The sequence below is a fragment of the Carlito syrichta genome, unplaced genomic scaffold, assembly GCF_000164805.1.
Source record: "Carlito syrichta isolate Samal-C Ts95f unplaced genomic scaffold, Tarsius_syrichta-2.0.1 Scaffold288221, whole genome shotgun sequence".
In the NCBI taxonomy this organism is placed as follows: Eukaryota; Metazoa; Chordata; class Mammalia; order Primates; family Tarsiidae; genus Carlito; species Carlito syrichta.
Genome location: NW_007232317.1, coordinates 53,256 through 77,331, shown reverse-complemented (window position 1 = coordinate 77,331; position 24,076 = coordinate 53,256). Strand labels below are relative to the sequence as shown.

Here is a 24,076-nt window from a genome sequence, read left to right as displayed (position 1 = left end):
TTTTCCCTTTTAAAAACTATATTATTATGGTGGCAACCAAGTCTCTAGCTGTGTAAACCGAATTAGGCAAGAAAAAATTATACTGGGACATTTTAACACATCTCTTTCAGAACTTGAGAGTTGTAAACTTGAGAGAGAAAAAAACTAATACAACATCCAAGAAGCCAGATTTAATAGATAAACAGAGAACCTGGGACCCTGTTCTCCTAAGACTAGGGAATATTTATAAAACAGTCAGTCATACGCTTGGCATCAGGTAAACAGTAAGTCCAAAAAGTAGAGATTTTTCAGGCTGTATTCTCTAATCAAAACCACCTACTACACTACAACCCAAAAGTTAAAACATGATCTGGCTGGGCTCAGTGGCTCAGCCTGCAATCCCACGCTTTGGGAGGCCGAGGTGAGTGGACTGCCTGAGGCCGCGGGTTCGAGTCCCACCTGGGCAACTTGGCAAGACCTCATCTCTACAATAAATCACAAATCAGCCAGACGTGGTAGCACACGCCTGTAATTCCAGCTACTAGGAAGGCTGAGGCGGAAGGATTGCCGGAGCCCAGCGGGTTGAGGCTGCGGTGGCCAGGAGTGACCACTGCACTCCAGTCTGGGCGATGGAGTGAGACTCCAACTCAAAAAATAAATAAAATAAAATAAAATAATAAATAAAACATGATCTAATAATTATTGCAATTTAAAATTGTGTGGAGAGAAATAATAGGGCAGAGAAAAACCTATAAAATTCTGTAGAACCCCAATTAAAGCACCCCAACAAAAACTATTTTAGTTAAAGTGGGAGTGGATATATAGAGGCCTTCCTCACCTACAATGACACCTGGATGAATTACAAGATAACAAGATTATCCAAGTTTATACATCAAGCATGATTTGAGAACTTCCACATGGAAACAAGTAACAGGTCTCTTAGTCACTATGATTTTGTAGTATCAAAGTCACTCCTTGGTAAACAGCATTGTTTCTCATTGATATGTTTTAGTCCATTGAAAACAAAGCCAGAAGCAGACTGTTGTTAAAAGAAGCTACTTTAAGGTGATGAGAATGATGTTCACCTTAGGCCATGAAGGAGACAGCTCTGGCCTCACTAATTTGCTGGAAGGGGCACAGGACTACCTGAGATCCCCAGACCACACCCTGGACCCTCCTGCATTACGCTTTCAACTGTATTACATGGTTGTTCTTGTCGTGGACACTGCAAGTGAGATGGACAGTGGGCAGATCTGATTGAATACATGAACTCCCTGAGGAGAAACTCCTCAGGAGACAACAAACTGAAAACCTCACGATTCCTAACACCCATGACTCCCAAAATTGAACAGCAATTTTATGTCACACAGGACTCAGCAGCTTAAAGTTATGTCCACACGTATTTGCTGAAGGACCTCCTGGCAGCAGGGTACCGAACAGAAAAGTCACAGGGAAGAGTATGCAGACTAACAAGTCACTAGGACCTCCTGGAAGCAGCAGACCTGTGCACCTGACCGTGATGGCCCCTGACCCGCCAGAGTGCTAGTTTCACACATAGAGAAGACATACCTATATGCCTTCTTGTCATCTCTACCGTGGCATTTCGGTTAACGTTGGAGAGTAAGCCCAAGCAGAACCTCTCAGAATTCGATGGGTCTGTGAAGCCATCTACAGTGAGTGAGGGCTGGGATGCATGGAAGGTCTCTCCAACCCTCTGGTTTAACTCGTAATATGCTATCGAACACCAAAATGCAGGCTCTGAGTAAGTAACTGGCTGCAAATCTGAAAATAAGCAAAAGGAAGAAACGTGTGAACCACTCAAGCCCCAAACAGACTTGAGTGTCATCATTTCTGTGTGCTCCATGCCAGCCCACACTGGCAAAAGCTCTGGAAGGAGACATGCATCTGCATCCGTTTCCAAGGATCACACCAGACCTTCAGGAGCACTCACACAGAGCTCGAGTTTTCATAGATCACACTAGGTCTTTTCAAGTTTCCTGCCTGTCATCATGTTGAATTATTTGTTTCACAAGTAGTTTTGGTTTAGTTTCTGTTCAAATACAAAACCATCATGGGCAAAGTGACTTGCCATTCCTGGTGCATTTCTGAAATACACACACAGAAAAACATTTCTGGGTCAAGATAGAGTAAAGCTAGAATAAAAATGAGTCGAAAGTCACCAGAAGAAAAACTGTCACAATAAAAAGATATAAAATATGACACATATCTACTGAGTCAGGGGTCTCACTCTGTCACCCACGCTTAGTGTGCAGTAGCACAATCATGGCTCATTGCAGCCTCAATTTCCTGGGCTCAGGCGATCCTCCTGCCTTAGTTTCCTGAGTAGCTGGGACCATAGGTCCATGCCACCACACCTAGATAATTTTTTGATTTTTTTGTTGAGACGAGGTCTCACTATGTTGCCCAGGCTGGTCTCAAACTCCTAAAACTTATCACCAGAAACATTATGAAAGAAAAGTTCCTGGCATATCTGTAGAATAAATTCCAAACGTGTAAAAACTGAAGAGAAACTATGAAATAGCAAGGTAAAATGAGGGCCAAACAGAAATACAAATACGTATGTACAACCATCCCTTGGCAGCCACAGAGGACTGGTTCCAGGACCCCTGTGCCAAACACCCAGAAATGCTTAAGTCTCTGATGGAAGAAGGTGCAGTACTTGCACGCAACTTACACACAGCTTCTTGTATATGTTAAATCATCTCTAGATTACTTACAATGCTTTGTTTTATTGATACTTTTTGTCTTTTTTCTGAATATTTTCGATCTGGTTGATTGAACCTGGAAATTCTGAACCCATGGCTATGAAGGGGTTAACTGCACACACACACCCATATACACGCACATTTGCTCTCATATCCTCCACACCATATGCACATACTTACGCGATACATCTAGGTTTGTTTACACAAACCTCTTATAACTGCAACTGCAAGACATCGTAAGCCTAGGAAAATCTAGCCACCGTATGTTGTAACAGTGCCCATAAAGAACATGACTTCAACAGCTACTACGGCGACTATACCTGTTTCGCAGGTGTGCTAGCAGAAAAGACAATACTGCTGAGGCACGATACCAAGAGCCTTTCTAAAAAGTGCTCCTGTATACGCCTGTGGAATCACTCCATTGCTCATTAGGATACCGCTCTCCTACGTGTGCAAACACCTCCCAGAGAGAATGTTCATCTTCGGGAGGTGAAGAGGTACAAGAGTGACGAAGAGCATCTGCAACTCACCCAAGCTGTGATTCACGGGGGACAGAGTCGTGGGAGACAGCTCCGCTGGAGAGCCTGAAACACACAGAGCCGACGTTCACACAGAGGCTGGGGTGCTTCCAGAACGCTCATCGAATGACAACACAACTGGCTGTGTCTGGCTGCCATCATTGCCAATAACATAGACACTTTAAATCACAAGAACTCAAGATGATGAAGTGCTTCGCTTTAGTTGAATCTGGGGGTTTCAATATATAAAAGGGTATGGACCGTCCTGGCTTCCAGACTCTCAGTTTACCCTCCCAAAGGCATCTGATGATGGCAGTTCCTTGTGTGTCTTTCCAGAAATACTCTGTGGACCATACAAGCAAACATATTGTGTGATGTCCCTCCTTTCGATACACAAATGGTATGAGTTCTGAACTTCTATCTCACTGATTCTTCGGAGATTGTTCACATTCACATGTTTCCTGCCTGCCTATCAAGCCACCACATGACGATACGGTACACTGTGATCCCATACTAAGGGACCTCTGGGCTCTTTTCAATCATCTGCTATAAAAGTCGAGACTGCAATAACTAACTGTGCACATTTTGCATCCTTCCAATTGTATCTGAGGACAGATTCTTAAGAGAGAAACTACCAGGCCCAGGGGTTCGTGCATTTGTAATTTTGATAGATTTGGCTAAAACGATCACACATCAAGGCTATACAAGTTTACACTTCTAGTAACTACACAATAGTGAGGTGCCCATGGTGATGTTCATGAGTGACACACAGTCTCAATAAGCAGAGTTGTATATCTAAGCAGTTTTCTGAACACATGTTCACATTGTGGCTCCTTTCTGTAAAAGTCTTCTTTTCCTTTGCTAATTTTTCTACTGTGGTGTTGATCCCTTTTCTTACTCATTTTCAGAATGTGCTTTTTGCCTTAGGGTCTCAGTCCCCTCATGGTGTATTTCACATATACGGTCAACTTTTTATGACTCAATCCTAATTCTGATCGCGTGGAATTTTTTTTAAAAAACTTTTACACAGTTTAGTTTACCAATCATGTTGGGGTATGTGTCACACTTTGATAAAAAACAATGGTGATGGATATTCTTGTCTTACTTTTCACTTCAAGGTAGTGTTTCTAGTACTTTCCCAGTAAGCACGGCATTGGCTTTGAAGCTGAGAGACAAATGACTTATTTAGGATTCTCATACCAATAGTCTCAGATTTATATGAGTGCTATGTTTATAAGGTTCTGTGATCAATGTTATGACAATCTAGAAGACTTATCGTCTGTAACCGTTTACCTAGTACTGTAACAGCACACTCTTTAAGAGTCTGGAAGAATTCTCCTGTGAAATTGGTTATAGTTAACACAATTCTAGCATTTACTCTGAGACATTTCTCTATTTCTTCTATGAAAGTTGACTTGCTAAGATAGCTCCATTTCTGGAGTCAGTTTTGGTAAATTGGATTTTCTTAGAAAATGATCTGATTCCTCCTGCTTTAGGTCAACAGGCAAATCTAATCAGGAAAATATGGAGGACACAAATACTCAAAGAACAACCACTAGATAACAGATGAAACATCACTGAGACCACAATTCCATGGAACTCAATTTTAAAACACATTTGCTATAAATGTTGTTTAAAATCTTATTATAAATAGAGTAGACTTTGTTTTCTGATCATCTTGACACATTTAGGAAAAGCTATCTAAAAGAACACAAGGCACAACGTTCCCAAGCTTCCCTGCACCAGGACACACCTGTGGGACACAACAGCCTGGCTGCCATGCAGCCATCTCCACCACATCACTGTGACCATGACATAAAATACCAGGCAACACAGGGAGATGGCAGCCCCGAGGTAAGTAGATGACTTCAAGAAGAAGACGTCTTCCACCCAACACAAATTAGGTTAGGTTCTTTGTGTTCCTCAGTTGAAAAAACTGGTTGTCAAGTCACAGTAGATACAACTAAGAAACGCCAAACCATATTTAGAACAATGAGCTAAAACTCACTGCTATTTCCTGAAGCAAATACAAGATACACAAAGCCACTATCAGGAATGGAGGAAACGGCCCCATCACTTGATTCTCCTGATTGTCGATCCCTCAGGATACTTCGTCTCACCAAGAGCCAGTGTTTCTTTGTACCGCATCACAACACGATGACATCTGCCAATCTGATGGGCCTAAGGGGCAACCTGTTTTTATATCTACTTTGTTTTTGATGTAAAGAATGTATTCACGTTCTTTTAGTCCATTTTTCTATTAATATGTTTTGCTTTGTTTTTTGAGTAGGAGTCTCCTCTCGCCCAGGTTGGAGTACAGTGGCACGCTCATGGCCACTGCCGCCTCAACCTACTGGGCTCAGGTGATCCTTCTGCCTCAGCCTTCCAAGTAGCTGGAACCATAGGGGTGCACCACCACGGCCGGCTAGTTTTTTGATTTATTGGAGAGACGAGGTCTCACCAAGTTGTCCAGACTAGGTCTCAAATCTGGACTCAGGCAATCCTCTCACCTCTGCCTCTCAAAGTGCTGGGATGAGTGAGCCACTACACCCGCTCTATCAATACGTTTTAAAACATTAATTCTAAACTGACTTAGAAATCAGTTCTAGCCGGGCTCAGTGGCTCAGCCTATAATGCCAGCGCTTTGGGAAGCTGAGGTGAGTGGACTATCTGAGTCCGCAGGTTCAAGTCCCGTCTGGGCAACTTGGTGAGACCTCATCTCTACAATAAACAAAAAAAATAAGCCGGGCATGGTAGCGTGCACCTGTAGTTCCAGCTACTTGGAAGCCTGAGGCAGAAGGATCGTTGGAGCCCAGCAGGTTGAGGTTGCGGTGGCTGGGAGCGTGCCACTACTCTAGTCTGGGTGACAGAGTGAGACTCCAACTCAAAAAAAAAGGAAAATAAATCAGTTCTTAGACCTGCTATCTATTTGCAAATATTTCATCAGTGTTTTGTTTTAATGTTTTAGTATCTTTTTCAAAATAATACCAATTTTTTTTTCAACATTTAAAAATAGGCTTTTTTTTAGAGTAGTTTTAGGTTCACAGCAAAATCAAGTGAAAAGCACAAAGAGTACTTGGGTGGCAGTCCCCCTACCCCCACCCCGTCAGCACTTTAATTATATCACCCCCATCTCTCCTGACCTGACCCCCAACCTCCCCACCATCAGTTTCCTCACATCACAAACACATACCGTTGTTATAATTACAGCAATGGATCTACACTGACACATCATTATTATTCCAAGTTTGTAATTTACATTAGGGCTAACTCTTAGTGTTATACAGCCCATGGGTACTGACAGATGTATAAGGGTATGTATACATTTGTGGTATCAAACAGAACAGTTCCATTGCCTTAAGATACCCTGTGCTCCACCTCGTCATCTCTCCCTTCTCCATAACTCCAGCAACTACTCTTCTCTCTACTGTCTCCATAATTTTGTCTTTTCCAGAATGTAATATACAGCAGGTCCTCACTTACGAATTCCACAGGTTCTTGGGAACTGCGACTATTTAAAGAGCAACAACACACAGCCAAACCAACCTTCCTCCACCATCAACATTATCATGGAGTGATGCTACTTGGAGATCTGCTGCATGCTGTTTGGACGCGGCAATTTACATATCCACTCATCTAATCAAGACGTCTTGGTTGCTTTCACGCGCTGACAACTATGAGTCAAGCTGCCATGAACTCCCATGTGCAGGTTTTTGTGTGGACATAAGCCTTCCATTCATTTGGGTACATACCAAGAAGTGAGACTGCTAGATCACAGGGTTAAAGTGTGGCTAATTTTGTAAGACACACCAAACTGTCTTCCAAAGTAGCTGTACCCAAAGGGTACCTGATCCACTACTGGAGGGAGTGAGGGCCGCCTGGAAGCCCAAATGTCGCTTGCATGCAGCCCCCTTATGTAGTTAGTCCTCACCTGTACCCCACATCTCTATATTAAAGTAAAACTTAAAAAAATTTAACAAATAAAAGGCAACAACAAAGTGGCTGTTCCATTTCATACTCTCACCAGCAATGAATGAGTGCTCTTCCTACGCTCCATCCTCGCGGCCCTGATGAACCCTTTCCACTTCCATCTGCCTGGGAAGGTTTCATTTCTTCTTCATTCAGAAGGAGAGCTTTGCTGGATACAGTATTCTTGAGTGGAAGTTCCCCCACCCCAGCCCCACCCTGCTTCAGCACTTTAACTATATCATCCCAGTCTCTCCTGGTCTGCAAACTTTCTGCTGAGAAGTCTTCTGATAGTCTAATGACAATTCTCTTGTATGGGACATGTTGCTTCCCTTGCTGTTTTTATTCACAATAGACAAGATATTAAAAAAGTTCAATGTCCTGTCAACAGATGAATGAATAAAGAAGCTGGTATATACACACAATGAAATGGTATTCAGCCTTAAAAAGGGAGATCTTGCCATTTGGACATAGATGAACCTGGAAGACATTATGCTAAAGTGAAGTGAGACAGACACAGAAAGAAACATATGGCATAATCTTACCTATACATAGAATGTTAAAAAAAAAAAGCGCCAAATACACAGAAACATAATAAAATGATCGCAGGGCAGGAGAGAAGAAGCGGATGATACAGGTCACAGGTAGGTTCAGAGCTGCAGACTTGTAAGCTGAACCTAGAGCCCTAACTGCAGCATGAGGACCACAGATCTGCTGACAGTAGATGCTGTGTCTCTTATCACACACACAGGGCACTATGTGGGTTGATGGACATGTTCCTCTACTTGACTATACAGCAGCCACTTCACTATGTACACCAAAACCTCACGTTACACACTTCAAAAATGAACAAAAACACCCAACCTACTAAATACACACCAACGTGCTCACACACCTTCCAGAAAACCAGGAACCCACCCCAAGTTGTTCTTTCAACCTTCTCCCAAGCCCGCTCCCAGCCACGTCCTACCTCAGCAATATACACCAAAAGAGGCCAAGAACATGAACTCTAGAATCTGGCATCCCAGGGGTGAATTTCTCTGTCACTTCCCACTTGTTTTTCTATGATGTTCATTACAGTGTTGTGTTTTTAATTTTTTGCAAATGTTGAACTTTTGAATTAACATTTTTTGCTATATGTAATTATATGTAGTGTTTACATTTCCCTGTTTTCAACTAACTGTGCTTTCTAATTTTTTCTGTTTGTTTTTGGAGTCAAAGTCTCACTCTGTCATCCAGGCTGGAGTACAGTGATCATGGCTCACAGCACCCTCAGCCTCCTGGGCTTAGGCAATCTTCCCTCCCACCTCAGTCATCCCGGTAGCTGGGACTACAAGGGCGTGCCGCTGTGCCCGGCTAATTTTTTTTATTTTTTGTAGAGGCAAGGCCTCACTATGTTGCCTAGGCTGGTCTCAAACTTCTAGGCTAAAGCACTTCTCCTGCCTCAGCCTCCTAAAGAGCTGAGATTACAGGTATAAGCCACCATGCCCAGACTCAAATTTTTTATAATTAACACCATTTGTTGCGCAATTTAAAATGTTTCATATTTTACCTGCAAAACGTGGTTTAACTTTTATTTGACATAAAATGGTAAAAATAAAAGGTTAAGACTTCTCCACAAAAAAGACATAACATTATATATGCCTAGTCCAGCTTAAGAAATACACAATACATGACTACTTCCCCATGTTTTTTAAAATTCCATCCCAATGTGATAAGCATCATGTTTCTTTATTATGTTCTATATATTTCCAAATTTCCATAAGCATAATTCTGATCATAGTGAGAAAAAAGGCTGCTTTTCTTTTGTTTTTATTAAAACTCCTAGTTCCCCTTATGGTCAGTATATGTAGAAGATTAGAGAAAACCTCAGCTTCTGAAACACCAGTAAGAAGACACAGGATAAACAAACAAAAATCCTATTTTTCTTTACAGTTATTGAACAGCTATAGATCCATACAAGTCTGCATGACCTAATTTACAGAGAGGGATAAGCTCTCCCTAGGTAAGCAGAGAACAGTAATCACTTTCGTTACTAGGAGCATCTGTGAGGTCAGGACATAGACTGGGCTTGTCAAAGAAGCCAACAAAAATTTTAAAGGCCACGCAGGGACAATTGGAATCTAAGAAGCCCCAAGAACAGAGCGAGTCCTCTGTATCAGCCAATCCTAACATACACATTTTTAGCTGAGTACATGGTCATACAGGAAGTCTTGGGCAAGGCCAGAAAGCAAGAGATATGCTGCTATACTCATATCTGAAAGGCCTGCTGAGGTAGGGGACTGACCCTTCCTGAAACCTGAAATGATGTGATATTAACTACAGCACCAAATGATCACCTCTCCTACTCAACCCCTAATTACAGGGAAGAGATCAGCACCTCAACAACCAGTGAGAAAAAAGGGTGGTTCTTACCAAAAGAAAGTGTATTTATTTTACCCGCTAGCATTATTTTATATAATACTCAATATCCAATTTAAAAACAAGAGATATTCAAAGAAGCAGGAGAAAATGCCCTACAATCAAGAGATAAAACCATCAACAATAGCAGACCATGTTACATATTAACTGGACACTGGAATTATCGGGTAAATATGCTAACATGGATATTATAAATCTAAAAAGTAGATGAGCTGAAATGAAGAATTCATTCAGCTGGTTTAACTGCAGACCTAAAGTCAGACTCAAATATACACTATCACTTTATTTTCAACAAAGAACCAGGGTAAATCAATGAATAAAGTCTCTCCAACAAACAGCGCTAAAACAAATATATTTGTTTTATATTTGGAAAGGAATGAATGAAAACCAGCAACGAGTGGAAATAGCAAACACAGGTAAACATGTTACTTTTTATCCTTTCATATTTTTCTTTAAAAATCAATTTGAAGTCTAAAGTGAAAATAACAACAACATACTTGGGGTCTATACATATTTACGAAGCAAAATAAATGTCAATGGTATCACCAGCGATGAAGATGGATGAATGAAATTACAACACTGTAAAGTGCCTGCATTTCACACAATGCTGTAAAATATTACAACTTAAATACCCTTTTAGGTTAAGGTGATAAGCACAATGTACTCCCTAGAATACCTACCAAGAAAATAATACTAAGTGATAGTGCTAAAAAGCTAAGAGATTAAGTTGGGTGGAATAAAAAAACATTTGATTCGTCTAAAAAGCAGAAAAGTTGAAACAGATGAATAGAGACCAAAAGAATAGAAATATATAAAATAGTAACTTACACCCAATATCATCAATAATTACTTTAAATATAAATAGACTGAATTTTCCTAAATTTCCTAAAAGAAAAAGACCATTAGATAAAATAAGACCAAAATATGCTATCCACCAGAAACATAGCAAGTATCAAATATAAAGATGCAGATAGACTGAAAGTAAATGGATGAAAAATATGCCATGCAACCACCGAGAAAAGAAAGAAGATATGGTGAGGTTAATAAAAGACACATTTTATAATTAGGGTCAACTAACCAGGAAGACTTGCAAAAATTCTAAACGTACAACATCTAATTAATTACAGAGCTTAGTCATCCCCCTCTTCCCCATAACCCCTGAAGCAACAACTGGCAAGACTAAAGGCAGAAAAGTCAGTTCTAAATCGGAGTTGGAGATTTTAACACTCCTCTCCACAACTCACAAAACAAGTAGATTACAAAAAAAAAATCAGAAATGATTAATAAGATTTAAACAACACCATCAACAACCTTAACCTAAATGACATTTAGAGAAGAACACTATAGCTGTAGTATATACATTCTTTTCAACTATATATGAAACTCTTATCAAGATAAGCCACATGTTGTAGCCTAAAATAATTTTACTAAATTCCAAAGGACTGAAGTCACACATAGTAATGGAATTAAATAGAAATCAATAAAGTGTCTAGAAAATTCCAACCCTTTTTTTAAAAATCCAAACTTCTAAATAACGAATGAATCAAAGAATAACCTGCAAGAGGAATTAGAAAAGTGATAATGAAAAACAACATATAAAAAACGTTTATTATAGAACAAAAATAAGACCTAGAGAGAAATTTATAGCTTTAGACGCTTACATTAGAAACTGAACAATGACCTCGATGTATACCACAAGAGGCTAGAAAGAGTAGACTAAATTCAGAACAAGTAGACAAGAGAAAATAATGAAGAGCACAAATGACCTAAAGACGAGAAAAAATTAGCAAGACTTATGAAGAATAAAAGACAGAAAAATCAAATTATTAACATTATACATTTTTAAATGGGACATTATTAAAGATCTTATATACTTTAAGCAAATCACAAACATCAGAAACAAATTTATATCAATAAGTTCTACACCTTAGATGAGATGAATAAATATCTTACAAAGCACAAACTATCAAACACAAAAAAATTTAAAAATCTAAACAATCCTCAATTTAAAAGACCACTTCCGTACAAGGGATGGTTTCTTTGGTAATATTTATCAAACATTTAAGAAATGATATCATCCTAAGGAAACTCTTTCAGAAAACAGAGAAGAAAGCCCTTTCCAATACATTTTATGATATTAAAGTTAATAAAAATAGTACAAGAAAAATCCCTACAAATCAATCTCTCATAAACAAAGATTATACATTCTTAAAAATAAAATATTAACACATTAAATCTATAATACTATGATTCTCCTTAGAGATGCAGAAAAGTCAGTGGACAAAACTCAACATGCGTTCATAAAAAAGCACTTAACTATTAGGAACAGAAAGTACTTCCTCAATTAGATAAAGAAATTCTATAATATATCTACAATTAACACCCTATTTAATGGGGGAATTATGCCATATATTTCCCCTACAATCAGGAACAATGCAAAGATGTCCATTCTTACCACTTCTATTCAACACTTTACTGTAGGTCTTAGCTAAGACAAAGAAAAAGGCACAAAGACTGGGGGAAAAAACAAAGAAAAAAACATCCTTATAAGCAGATGACATGACATGTCTGTAGAAAATCCCAAGAATCTACAGAGTTTAAGAACCAAAAAGTGAAGTTAGCAAGAGTATCGGGGAAAAGATCAATATACAGAAACCAAATACGCTCCCATATCCTAGGAACAAAAAATTGGAAAATAAAATTTTAAAATAGTAACATTTGTAATAGCACTAACACGTATAATCTACTAAGGAACGAATCTAAAAAGAGACATGCTGTACATTGCCACTAAAAACTACAAAACACAGCAGAGAAACATAATGGCCAGTAAGACTCCTGAAGTTTTCTAACCTGCTCCCTCATTCTTGACAAAAACTTTCCTTTGCTATTTCATAGAGATGTTCCACCCAACCACAAGTCAGCTGCTTGTCTCTTGGCCTCAAGTCCCCATCTTCCTTCAGCTCTCTGTGAAATCAACTCTTCCTTTTTTTTTTTTTTTGAGTTGGAGTCTCACTCTGTCGCCCAGACTGGAGTGCAGTGGCCGCTCCCGGCCACCGCAGCCTCAACCTGCTGGGCTCCAGCGATCCTTCCGCCTCAGCCTTCCAAGTAGCTGGAATTACAGGCGTGCACTACCACGCCCGGCTGATTTTTTGATTTACTGTAGAGATGAGGTCTCACTGCCCAGGTGGGTCTCGAACCCGTGGGCTCAGGCAATCCACTCACCTCAGCCTCCCAAAGGCGCAGGACTACAGGCTGAGCCACCGAGCCCGGCTAACTCTTCCTTTTTCTTGATGGTTAGCCCTCTTCTGACACTGTCTTTAAATACACTCATACCGTGCTTACTGTGAACCAGGAACACTTAACTACTTTACAAATATTAACCCAATAATACCCTCGGAGATAGGTACTCTAATTGGCCCTACTTTACAGATTAGACAACCATGTGCCAAGGTTCCCAAGCTAGGAGGGTGGTCTAGCTCAGCGTGACCACACAACCCTGACCACATGCGTTTGGTAAGAGAGTAGTCTTCCACACGGGGCATGTGAACACTCTTTGGAAGGACACAAAACAGCTGGCTTACCAGAAGAAAAAAACAATGTATTGTCTGCTTATGTCATACCACCCATTAATTTCTAATTTTGGTGTACGCTTTAAAATGACATGTTAGTAACAGAACACTCAAAAGCTTATCACGCACTGTGCTAGCTTCCCAGGGCTGCTAGAACGCAGTAGCACAAAGAGCAGGAATGTGTTCTCTCATGTTCTGAAGACAAAGTCTGAAATCAAGATATCAGCAGGGCCATGCTCTCTCAAAGGTGCTGGCAGAGACTCTTGCCCCATGCTGTTCTCTTAGGCGTCTGGCCTCACCAGCAATCTTTGGTGTTATGTGGCCTGCAGATGCTTAACTCTGGCATCTGTGTCTTCACGTGATGTTCTTCCCCGTGCTGCCTCTTCTTACAAGGACACCAGTCATACAAGATTGGGGTCCACCATACTCCAGTATGGCTTCACCTTAAAGAATTACATTTACAAAGGCCACATCCTGAGGTGATCTTCTGGGATGTAGGTAGATTTAAAATCTTTTAAGTCTCTTTGTACATCCTGGGCCAAGGACAGTATATTGATAGGATACAAAACTGAATTGTGAGCTATGAAACCCACATTTCCCTACATGCCTGTTTGAACAAATATGTTCATAAAATTCAATCATGACTTGAAAAAGGACTGACTATACAATCCTACAAAGGTTACTCAAACTTCTAAGTTTAATGTGATATCCAGCGTAATATCTAATGTCCTTAAGACTTTAAAGAAAGAATAAAGGATTGACCTGAGAAATTGTAAAAAACTTAAAAAGTAGCAGATGCTGGTTCATGTAGCTACTTGTTATGCTTAATTTACCCTCTGGCTTCCCCCTTTTTAAAACATCTGTTCATTTTATCCCAGCAGGGTGTGAAAGATGCACCTAGTTACATCCTTCCCCCTGGCAGGTTTGAAGCAGGGCTGGCGAGATGGCCAACTGTTCTGAATTGGGACCCAGCATCTGCCGAGACTGACCTTCTTGCCTGGTCTTGAGAGGTGACCCAACGGCAGCAGAGACTGGGAGCCATGCCAGCTCTAAGCCTATCATGGATCAGCCGTTCCCATGTCATTACAGGAAGCAATTTTAAAGGTGCCATTCTGAAACCCAGTTAACATTGTCCTACTCATACGAAATGCTAGGTTAGGGTCAAAGATAGCCCCAACACTACTGTTCCAGTCGGCTCACTTATTCTCCTCTAGCCTGACGCCCTTGCCACGGCCTGGGATTCTACGAGTCTCACTGCTCCTCCTGTGTCCCAGGGATACTGCCGAACAGGTGTCTGCATGCACGTTGGGGTCCCGGCAGCCTTTTGCACTGGCTTCTCTCCCCGGACATGACACAGTCAAGGGCCACTGTGCTGCAGTGCTCTGCTGCCACTCCACTCATGGCTGGGTCACGCTCTGTCTTGGGGTGTGTGTCATTTCACAGCCACCCACTGTTGGAGGGGTGTGAGCTGTTCCCACTCATGGAATAGTAACACATTCGCGGCCTTGGACTGAGTTTACATCATTCCACATTCTGTTCCTGAGGCCCGCCGACATGAACTTACCTCGTCATGGAAGACTATCTTTTCGAGTTTATAATCAGAACAAAAATACAAAGTGCATGTGGAATGCTTGTCAGAGTGGAGGCTGAGGCAAATCCTGGATTTGCAACTTTCAAGTGTCTTGTGAAAAAGGTGACAATTTAGAAAAAGACCATTTCACTTGTGCCTAACGACAGAAGTTTGCGGCAACCGGCTCCAGAGGTTATTTTCACCTGCTCTCAGTATCAGGAGAGTGAAAAACTTGCAGGTCGCGAAGATGCTAACAAGCACACTTGCGTAACCACTTGTGCACGAGCATCCGCGTGGAAACACTCCCCGCTCGCTCGGGTACGTGCCTAGCAGTAAGCCTGCCGAGTCACACGGCTCCCTGCTAAGCATCTGGAGGAACAGCCCGGTTCTTCCCAAGGCAGCTGGGCTGTTCAACATCCCAAGCAGCCGTGCAGGGACACCAAAGCCTCCCTGGGCTCACTCGCGTGTGCCACTGTCCTTTTTGATGACGGCCATCAAGCAGGTGTATCTCACTGTGGTTTACCAGGGTCAGCACCTTTCATGCCACTCACTTTGAACCACGCAGTAACAGCTGTCCATCACAGGGCAAAACAGAACACTGTTGCTTCAAGAATAGAGTTCCTTGGTATCTGTGTATGTCAGACATACTTGGAAAGCCAAGTATCATTTCCATTAAGACACTGGCAGTAAGACTCATAACATGTTATTTCCAATGCTTATTAGGCTTTCTACTACTCCTAACAGCTACAGCAGAAGCTTCTATACCTGGAGTCTAAAAAAAAAAATTAAGGGCTCTGTCAATGATAACCCATTTAGAATTAATTTTGATTATCTGAAGCACACAACTCATTGTGTAAGACGTGGAGAAAGACTGAAAGTATAATTTGTCTGGTTGTGGTATGAAGGTGTCCAGTTTTAAATACAGACAGGGAAGAACGAATCAAACTGGATCGTTAGAATGCCATGCAAGTGATCTCACTGGTAACTTATTAGTCCAGCTGAGTTATATCTTTGTTACATAACAAGTGACTTAAAGCTTTAATGTGTGGCCTGGCGTGGTGGTTCAAGCCTGTAATCCCAGCACTTTGGGAGGCTGAGGCTAGAGGACTGCCTGAGCTCAGGGATTCGAGACCAGCCTGGACAACTTGGCGAGACCTCATCTCTACAATAAATCAAAAGAAAAATTAGCCAGGTGGGGTAGTGTGCACTTGTTGTTCCAGCTACTTGTAAGGTCGAAGCTGCGGTGGCTGTGAGCGTGCCACTGCACTCCAGTCTGGGCGACAGAGTGAGACTCCAACTCAAAGATAAATAAATAAATAAACAGATAAATAAGTAAAGCTTTAATGTGTGAAAGTGTAATGTATGTTAAAACTTTTTCTCCATCACTGTTTGGAGTTGAGAGCTAAAATTGAGAAATTAATCAATCTACTATGATTCAGAACTCATTACTAAGCTAAAGGAGCACTGAAAAGCTGAGTCCCATCACTCATCCCCTAAGGTCCTCTAAAAATCTGTTATTAGGTCAAATATGGTCTTTTACCACATAAATATCTATTTACAGGGTAACTACATCTTTCAACAGAAGCAAATATTTTAAAAAGAAATAAAAGCATGTGACTGTTTTCAAATTTTCATTTACTCTAACAAAACGGTGGTGACTCTTCTGCAGAGTAGCAGCTGCTAATTCTTCAGTGACGACAGTGCCCCCTTTGATGGTTCAGATGTGGTTAAACCACGACAGAAGATTCTCTTTTTTGGTACATTTCTCAGCTTCCTTAAATTCAAGAGTACTATATCGTGCATGAGTTTTAAGCAATGATGAAGTGCGTATCTGGTTGTTAAGGACTTGAAGAGACAGTCTTACCTGTGTCCATGCTTTGATTCAACTGCTGATCACTTGTTTCTCCATCTTCACTGATATATCCAGGAGGTGGTGTTTCTACAAAAGTTGAGAACAAATCAAGCAGAGGCGCAGTGCCTTCTCGCCGCCTTTCCCCCACCAGCAAATCATTTCAAGGAACCAGTAAGAACGCCAGGCAACATTACCATGGAGAGCAGTGCTAGGCCCCCAAGAGTTCAGGAGCCAGGCTCTCATCCAAATCTTACAGGTACATTCTTAAACCCTACTTTAATACAACTCAGACCTCTGGACATATTTCCTTAGACGTCATTTACGGATCTGGCTCATTCTCACATGTACACATTCTGGGGCAAGAGCTAAAAATACAACTTCAAAGATGTTTCAGGTTTGACTCAGTCAGCTTCAAAGACAGAAGGATCTACAATGGTTTTTTTGTTTAAACTAATGAACAATATTTATGGGTACTCAGAAAATTAAGGACACATATACACAAGCTTTTTGGATTACAAAAGTAATACAGTCTTACACCTTACGCTAAATTCTACAGGGCAAAATATAGTAATATGGTTCAGGACTGCTCTAACCTGAATTCTACCTAAAAACTGTGATCCTCTGGGGATTTCGAACTGGAAAATTCTAAGAGAAAATTCCATTCAAATATAGACTATTGCACAAATCAGAAGTAAAATACTCCCTGAAAATAAATATTAGGACTCTAATATATCATTTCCAACACATTTTCTGAATAACATGCTATGTTCAGGAGACATCTGAACAGCTGAACAAGCCTCGTAAAATAAAATCATGTACACAATTTCATCAGCCATAATTTCAAGAAGGAAAAATCAGTTCAAAAGACTTTCAACAGTTGAGCATTTACACTGCCAAACAGTCTTAAGCAGCTCCAGACAGTGCAGACATAAAGCTAAAAAGAAATCCATAAAGACCAAAACAGGGAGAGGGAGATGTAGGTTAGGGTCTCTTTCATTAACCGTTCACAATCTCTCTCCAACAAGCTCACCATACATGTCAGCTTCTTAAGCATGGAACTTTTCATGTAACTGTCAGTATCCCCATGTTTTTAATACCAAAATTCGAAGAATAAAATATCTTTACAAACTCAAACAATAAGGAACACAAAACTAAGAATAAGCCATATCATCATACATGACTTTGAAGATGAAAGCTGACAAAGCTAAGTGTTGCGGCTTAATCACCAAGGTCTTAAAGGCCTGAACAGAAAGAAAGAACTTAAAATACCTTCCCCCAACTGCATTTTTAACTTTTCTCCATTAATATTTATCTACAAGATAATAAATAATAAAGCTATTCGCATCTTAGAGGAAATGTTGTGTTTCTTTTGAAGTGGGGTTAAAAAGTGAGCCCTCCAATGCTGCTGTCCCTTGGAGTCGTATAAAGCCCCGCTGTCCAGAAAAGCAGATGGGTATAATCCAAGTCTGATGTTTTGCTTTATAAAACACCCAAACCTAAGTAAGTAAAGGAATAAAAAAGAAAGGAAAAATAAGGCCACACATACTCGCAAGTAGAAGCCACTCAACATTCTGATTAACTCCCTGGAAATAAACATTAGGATTCTAAGATACCATTTCCAACACATTTTCTGAAGACTCTGTTATGTACAGGAGGCATCTGAAGAGCTGAATCCCAGCATCTGCCCTACGAAGCTGTGCGCCACACCTGAGATTCCCTGTCTTGCTGGATGGCTGGCAACTCCCACACCAGACAGAGCCTTCCAGAGCCTTGTGTCCCCACAGTGTAAGCACACGTGCCACACACACACACACATACACATTCTACTCCGCTCCAAGGCACGTTCATGAAAGCAGGCCCAAACTCTCCCCGGGCAAGTGCCCTGCTGCACAGCCCGTACCCCTAGCCCGAGCCCATCACACTGCTGCCCTGCCCTCCCCCGTTTCCTCCCGACAGTTCAGGAAGTTCCTATTTCCTAGCAACCCAAAAAAGCAGCTTTCAGTCCTCTTTTGGAATAAAGCAGTAATCAAAGAAATGTACATCAAAACAATGAGAAACCAGTTCCCATCTATAAAACTAGCTATTAAAAAAAATACTTCTTCCTTTTTTAATATTTTAAAAATTGTCTTAGTGAACAAGCATTATTTCCATGATGGGATACATTAAAGAAAAAAATTGTTGAACTGTACTTGAAGTTTTTAATTAAGTTTCTGCCATATGTTTTGTGTACAGAAGAAAAGAAAAAGTGGAACAGAAAAGCATCTAAAAAGGAAAAAAAAACTCCAGACACTAAAAACCCGGCATAAAGTGAAATCCTCACCCTCACTGGATCTCTTGTTCAACCCAACAAAAGGGAAATACACACAAATAACAAAACAGCAGTTGTCCTAAAATTGTTTAAAAGGGTAGGTGCCACGTCACGGACTATTGCTGGGCCAAACGCAGCAGAACGTGAGCTGGACCCATGCAGCTGAATCCGCTGTCTGTCAGGCGGTACTGAGGTGCAGGCAAGTGTGAGGACAGCCGTCTGTGGGCTTCCGTGTGGCGTGAGTGGCTGCACCCACAGGGCCGAACTTGCCCTCTCTTGCCGAGGGACCGCATTTCTCTGGACCCCTACCAGATTCCCAACACTGGCTGTGGGCCGACTTGCAGTGCGTGCATTTCGGGAACACTCTTCCTCCCCGTTTGTTCTGTACTCTCCTAGCTGCAACAACTAAGACCCATTTAGTGAGATCTTCTCTGCTTCTCTTGATCCTTTGATTAAAGTCACGGCAGAAGAAAATGAAATAGCAAGTCAGACTTCCCCAGACGAAACTGCTTAATGTACTAGGCTTATATAGTTCATAAGACATCACCCAACAAGTCAGACTTTCCCATTCAAAACCCAGAAGCGTGTTTTAAATGGTGAGACCGCAACCTGCTGGGAGAACGGGGACCACGTACCTGGGATGTAGTTGCTCTGCGGCTCGATGCCTGCCGGGAAGTTGGTGTTCTCCGGAATGGAGTGCGTGTAGTCGTCCAGCGGCGGCAGCTCCGTGAGGATCTCCGTGTGCCGTGGCACGAGCACCGGAGGCAGCACTGCAAAGGTCAGAAAACCCACATCAACGGCCAAGGGCACAGGGGGAGGGGCCCCTTTGGAGTTTTCACCAAGAAGCAGGAGCACATGGCTTCATCTTTACTACTGAAAGCCACATGGCCCTGGCAACAATTATCCCACCATAAAGCTCCTCAATCCCCACTGGAAAAGTGGACAAGAGATGGTCTTCAATCGTAAAACCCGATTTAGGAAATTTTCCAAAAATATCGCTATATTAAAAAAACTGTTTCAAGTAGACAGTGAACAAGCAAAAGGTCTTGCTAGGAGCTTTCCTGAACTGCTTACATACACTCATGTCATCAAAGTTATAAAAACACTGAGAGCAAACACTTGGCGCCAAATCCCCGCAGCAGGGGCAAGGTTGTGGGTGGGGCAGAGCCCAGCACCTGGGGGCGGGGGGGTGTGTCCTGGACACCACCAAGATGACCAGCCCGCTGTGCCAAGAAGCAGACGGAGCTTTCCCCTAAGGTATGTCATTCTGTCAAAAAAACCTCAGAAACAAAAAGCACTGGAAACCACCACCAGATAATATGCTAAGTTATTCGAATTTTACAGTCCAACTTCTCTGGGTCCCCAAAGTACCTAAATATGCGCAAGTTCAGGTATTTAATCTGAAGCCAGGAACAGCCTTGCCATCTCCCTACCTGGAGTCTCAACTCTCTGGTAGTGGTAAGGGTTTACACACACTTCATCCTTTTTAAGATTAAAAGCGTATTCGCAGTTTTCAATCGCCTTGAGTTCATGATGGCTGTGGAGATCAGGCCAGCGCCACAGTCGGCAGTATATGACATGTGGCAGTCCTTTCCTATGGGACACCTGAAGACGGCCATCAAGAGACCTAGTGGGAAGCAAGGGGAGAAGAGACACGCGAATTAAAAACACAGGTAGAGTCAAGTGGGTCAAGGCATACAACAAGCGCACAAAGAAAACACGGGAGCCACTTAGTTAGTTTTAGTGAGAGTCAGAAGGAAACTGTGTTCTCTAAGGGACCTGAGGAAAAGGACGCAGCAGCCCTAGCAGACGTGTCTCTGAAACGTGCCACATACATGACTCAGCTGCCAATGCAAGGCTAACTACTTGGGAAAGCTGACTTTAAAAAAAGGGCATCACACAGCTGTACTGGAAAAACTTTGTGTCAGCTTCCTTGTTGAGTCAACCGAGCTCACTGTAGTGTTGCTTCTAAGGGCAGGAATCTGCAGGGGACTGAACAGCCAAAAAGGAACTAGTGTGAGAATGGCAAGTACCAACGATGACGTGAAGGAACTCACTTGGACTAATGGGACTCATTACCCAGTTACGGCTGTTTTAAGAACTAGGGTGTGTTTGCAAAGTCCACAAATAAGTGCAGATGGAGATGAACATGATGAGATGAAATGGACAAACGCCACAGACTCAAAAAAGAGAATGAGGTCATAAAAAAGGGAACATGAAAACAAGTTAGCCTACAGTTAACTGTGACATAAGAGGTTCATTAAATAACTATTTATTAGTATAAAGATGAGATTTTGATAACAAGAAATCTAGTGGAACTGGTCATGTGTCTACTTAAAAATTAGGCCAACAACAGACTATAGTCTAATCTCAAACTAAAATGAATATATACTCATCAAAGTTCTTATTCTTTAGGGGATGCATAAATTTAAAGAAGATTCGAAACTAGAAGTGCATTAATCAAAACATCAGCTGAACAGTTCGTATATGTTTAATCCTGATGAGCAGGCATTTTTAAATGCTATGCCTTAGTTTACATTAAGGAAACATCCTAGGCAAAATTAGACTAAGCAACCCAGTAGAGGTTCTTAAGACCAGCCCCCCTCCCACAAGATCCTAGGAGGCGACAGAGGGCAGCATATTCACCTGGTTTGTTCAGAGAAGCTGTAAAGGCCTGTAGTATCCCACTGATCTATCGTATTTGGTGTACTCAGTCCCCAAATTTCAGAGCAAGTGCTGTGCATAAATTGAAAAACAAAAAATTGATGTGAACATGGAAGCATGGTTATTCAGAATACCATGATGTCAACATGGAGAAATGTACAGAACACTTCCTTCACCCAGAAAATGCACCCGGCTCCACGTCCCAGCGTCGGTGCTGGCTGCCGTATTTTCTATATGAAGGAAGCCAATAAAATGGAACATGTGACTCCGGAGAAATCATGATTATGTTTTCCAAATGTGAACGCCAACGCTCTCCAGCGCAGGGAGCCATCCCTTGAACGCCCTTTCCAACTTCCCCTGCTCGAAACCGAAGACTTCAAGCCCATGCCACGAGCCACACTCACAGCGCTTCATTTTATAATCGGGTTTAAAAAACAACCAAACACAGACATCAACTGACATTTTTAATATAGGACAAACCTCAATTAAAATAGAAATATATCCACTGTGAAGATTTTCAGGCTATTTGGTCCTGATACTCATATTTTCCGTTTTACTGAAAATTACCTTGCTCTCATCACCAGAACGGACAAAGAAGTAGCTTCCGAGGTCCTCCTCACACAGCCAACACTTGGACACCCCCTCCCACGCGGCGGCCCAGATGTCACCCACCCATTCTCCTGCCAGCAGGAGGGAAAAAGAGGGCCCAGCACATCTGGAACAGGCCTTCTGCCCTCCAGCTCACACAGGCACTCATCTGTGCTTTCTAAAGTAGTCTCTGAAAATTCCTTTTCTCACATATTGTAAAACCATGGACACTTGGGAAGAGAAAGGGATGGTTCAGAACAACTTCTGAAACTAAATCAAACAACTGATTCCACCCTAAACCTGCACCTTGTCAGTAAGCTAGCTGGATCAACCTCTCAAAGGGCAGCGTGGGAGATGCTGATTTCTGCAACAGGCAACACAACCACCTGCAGTGACTGGACGTCGCAGGTCCTCCCTGCCCTCATGTCTTCCCCATGATAAGTCCCCCCAGCCCTCAGGTCCTCCCACCCCTCAGATCCTTCCCACCACAGGTCCTCAAAGCCCTCAGGTCCTCCCGCCCTCGGTCCTCAGTCCTCAAGTCCTCTCGGCCCTGGGTCTTTGTGCCCTGGGCTGCAGGGAATGGCCGGGCCCATGCTGGGGCTACAGCAACAGCAACTCAACAGTCAAAGATAAAACAAGATAAATGTTCGGTGTTTTTCAGTACCATCCTGAGCATTTTACAGATATGTTTGCTTTTTCAGGCTGCAAAATTTACCAGAGTAAAAAGTTCAAAAAAGCCAAGTAATTCAAGGATCATTTAGACCTCCCTCCCGATATACTGATTTTAAAACCATGACAGAACTAGTTCCTTTATTAAAAGACGTATATCGAATATCTGTTGGAAACAGCACTCTGCAGTTTAAAATCACAACAGAATCACCTAAATTCTAGAGACTTGTGAATCTGTATTTAAGGGAAAAACAGTATACAGCTGATTTGTCTTCCTTTGAAAAGAATTAACAAAAGTGCAGACCAAGAGGTTGTTCTGCTCTGACACCAGAAAGAACGTTTTATTCAAGTTCCTCTGGGACTGACAAGAACCAGAAGCTAAAACAGAGCAGAAGAGGTTCAGGTTGTGCTTTATTTACGCCTTGAAGGGAATCTGAGAAGGAGGAACAGGAATAGGTAAGCGTCATTACGCCCCTGCTACCCACACTCTGGGACTTGGCCCCACCCACTGGCATCTCTGGATGTGTGTGTTCACACCTCAGATACACCAGTCATTAGACTATCTCCCACAAGTCAGGCTCGGTGGCTTAGCCTGTAATCCCAGTGCTTTGGGAGGCTGAGGTGAGTGGATTGCCTGAGCCCGCGGGTTCGAGACCCACCTGGGCAGCAAGACCTCATCTCTACAATAAATCAAAAAATCAGCCAGGCGTGGTAGCGCATGCCTGTAATTCTGGCTACTTAGAAGGCTGAGGCGGAAGGATCGCGGAGCCCAGCAGGTCGAGGCTGCAGTGGCCAGGAGCGGCCACTGCACTCCAGTCTGGGTGACACAGAGTGAGACTCCAACTCAAAAAAAAAAAAAAAGAATATATCTCTCACAAAAGCTGGTTCAAATCTGCTTCTCATTAGTAAATCTGTGCTTGTTTATATAATACACATTTTAAATAATATAGGGTAACAAGTATTTGAGTAGCGTTCACATTGTATTAGGTAGTAGGAGTTATCGAGAGTGCTTAAAGTATAGGAGAAGGTTTTTATGCAAACATGATTCCACTTTCCATCAGAGACTGGGACATCCGAGAATTTTATTATCTGTAGGGGATTCTGGAACTAATCTCCCCCAGATACCGAGAGCTGTACACAAAGCAGCCAGATAAATGTAATGATGACTGTGTCTCAAAGAAACCTTTTAAACATAACTAAAGAACACAAAAGTAAGCTGAGCAAAAAGAAAAACTTACACATCCCT

At 41.9% G+C, this 24,076-nt stretch overlaps 1 protein-coding gene across 3 annotated transcripts in view; it reads right to left on the bottom strand.

Moving 5' to 3' along the window:
* LOC103255534 (mothers against decapentaplegic homolog 2) overlaps positions 1 to 24,076 on the bottom strand; it is an 81,489-nt gene that overhangs the window by 4,422 nt on the left and 52,991 nt on the right. The window contains exons 3-8 of one of the 3 annotated variants that reach the window (XM_008053515.1): positions 21,556 to 21,645; positions 20,343 to 20,536; positions 19,545 to 19,679; positions 16,614 to 16,688; positions 3,236 to 3,289; positions 1,549 to 1,761 (exon numbers count right to left, since the gene is read on the bottom strand). In XM_008053515.1, the coding sequence (XP_008051706.1) occupies positions 1,549 to 1,761; positions 3,236 to 3,289; positions 16,614 to 16,688; positions 19,545 to 19,679; positions 20,343 to 20,536; positions 21,556 to 21,645 (761 nt within the window). The remainder of the gene's footprint in view (positions 1 to 1,548; positions 1,762 to 3,235; positions 3,290 to 16,613; positions 16,689 to 19,544; positions 19,680 to 20,342; positions 20,537 to 21,555; positions 21,646 to 24,076) is intronic. The other 2 variants (XM_008053517.1, XM_008053516.1) reach the window with 2 other exon arrangements.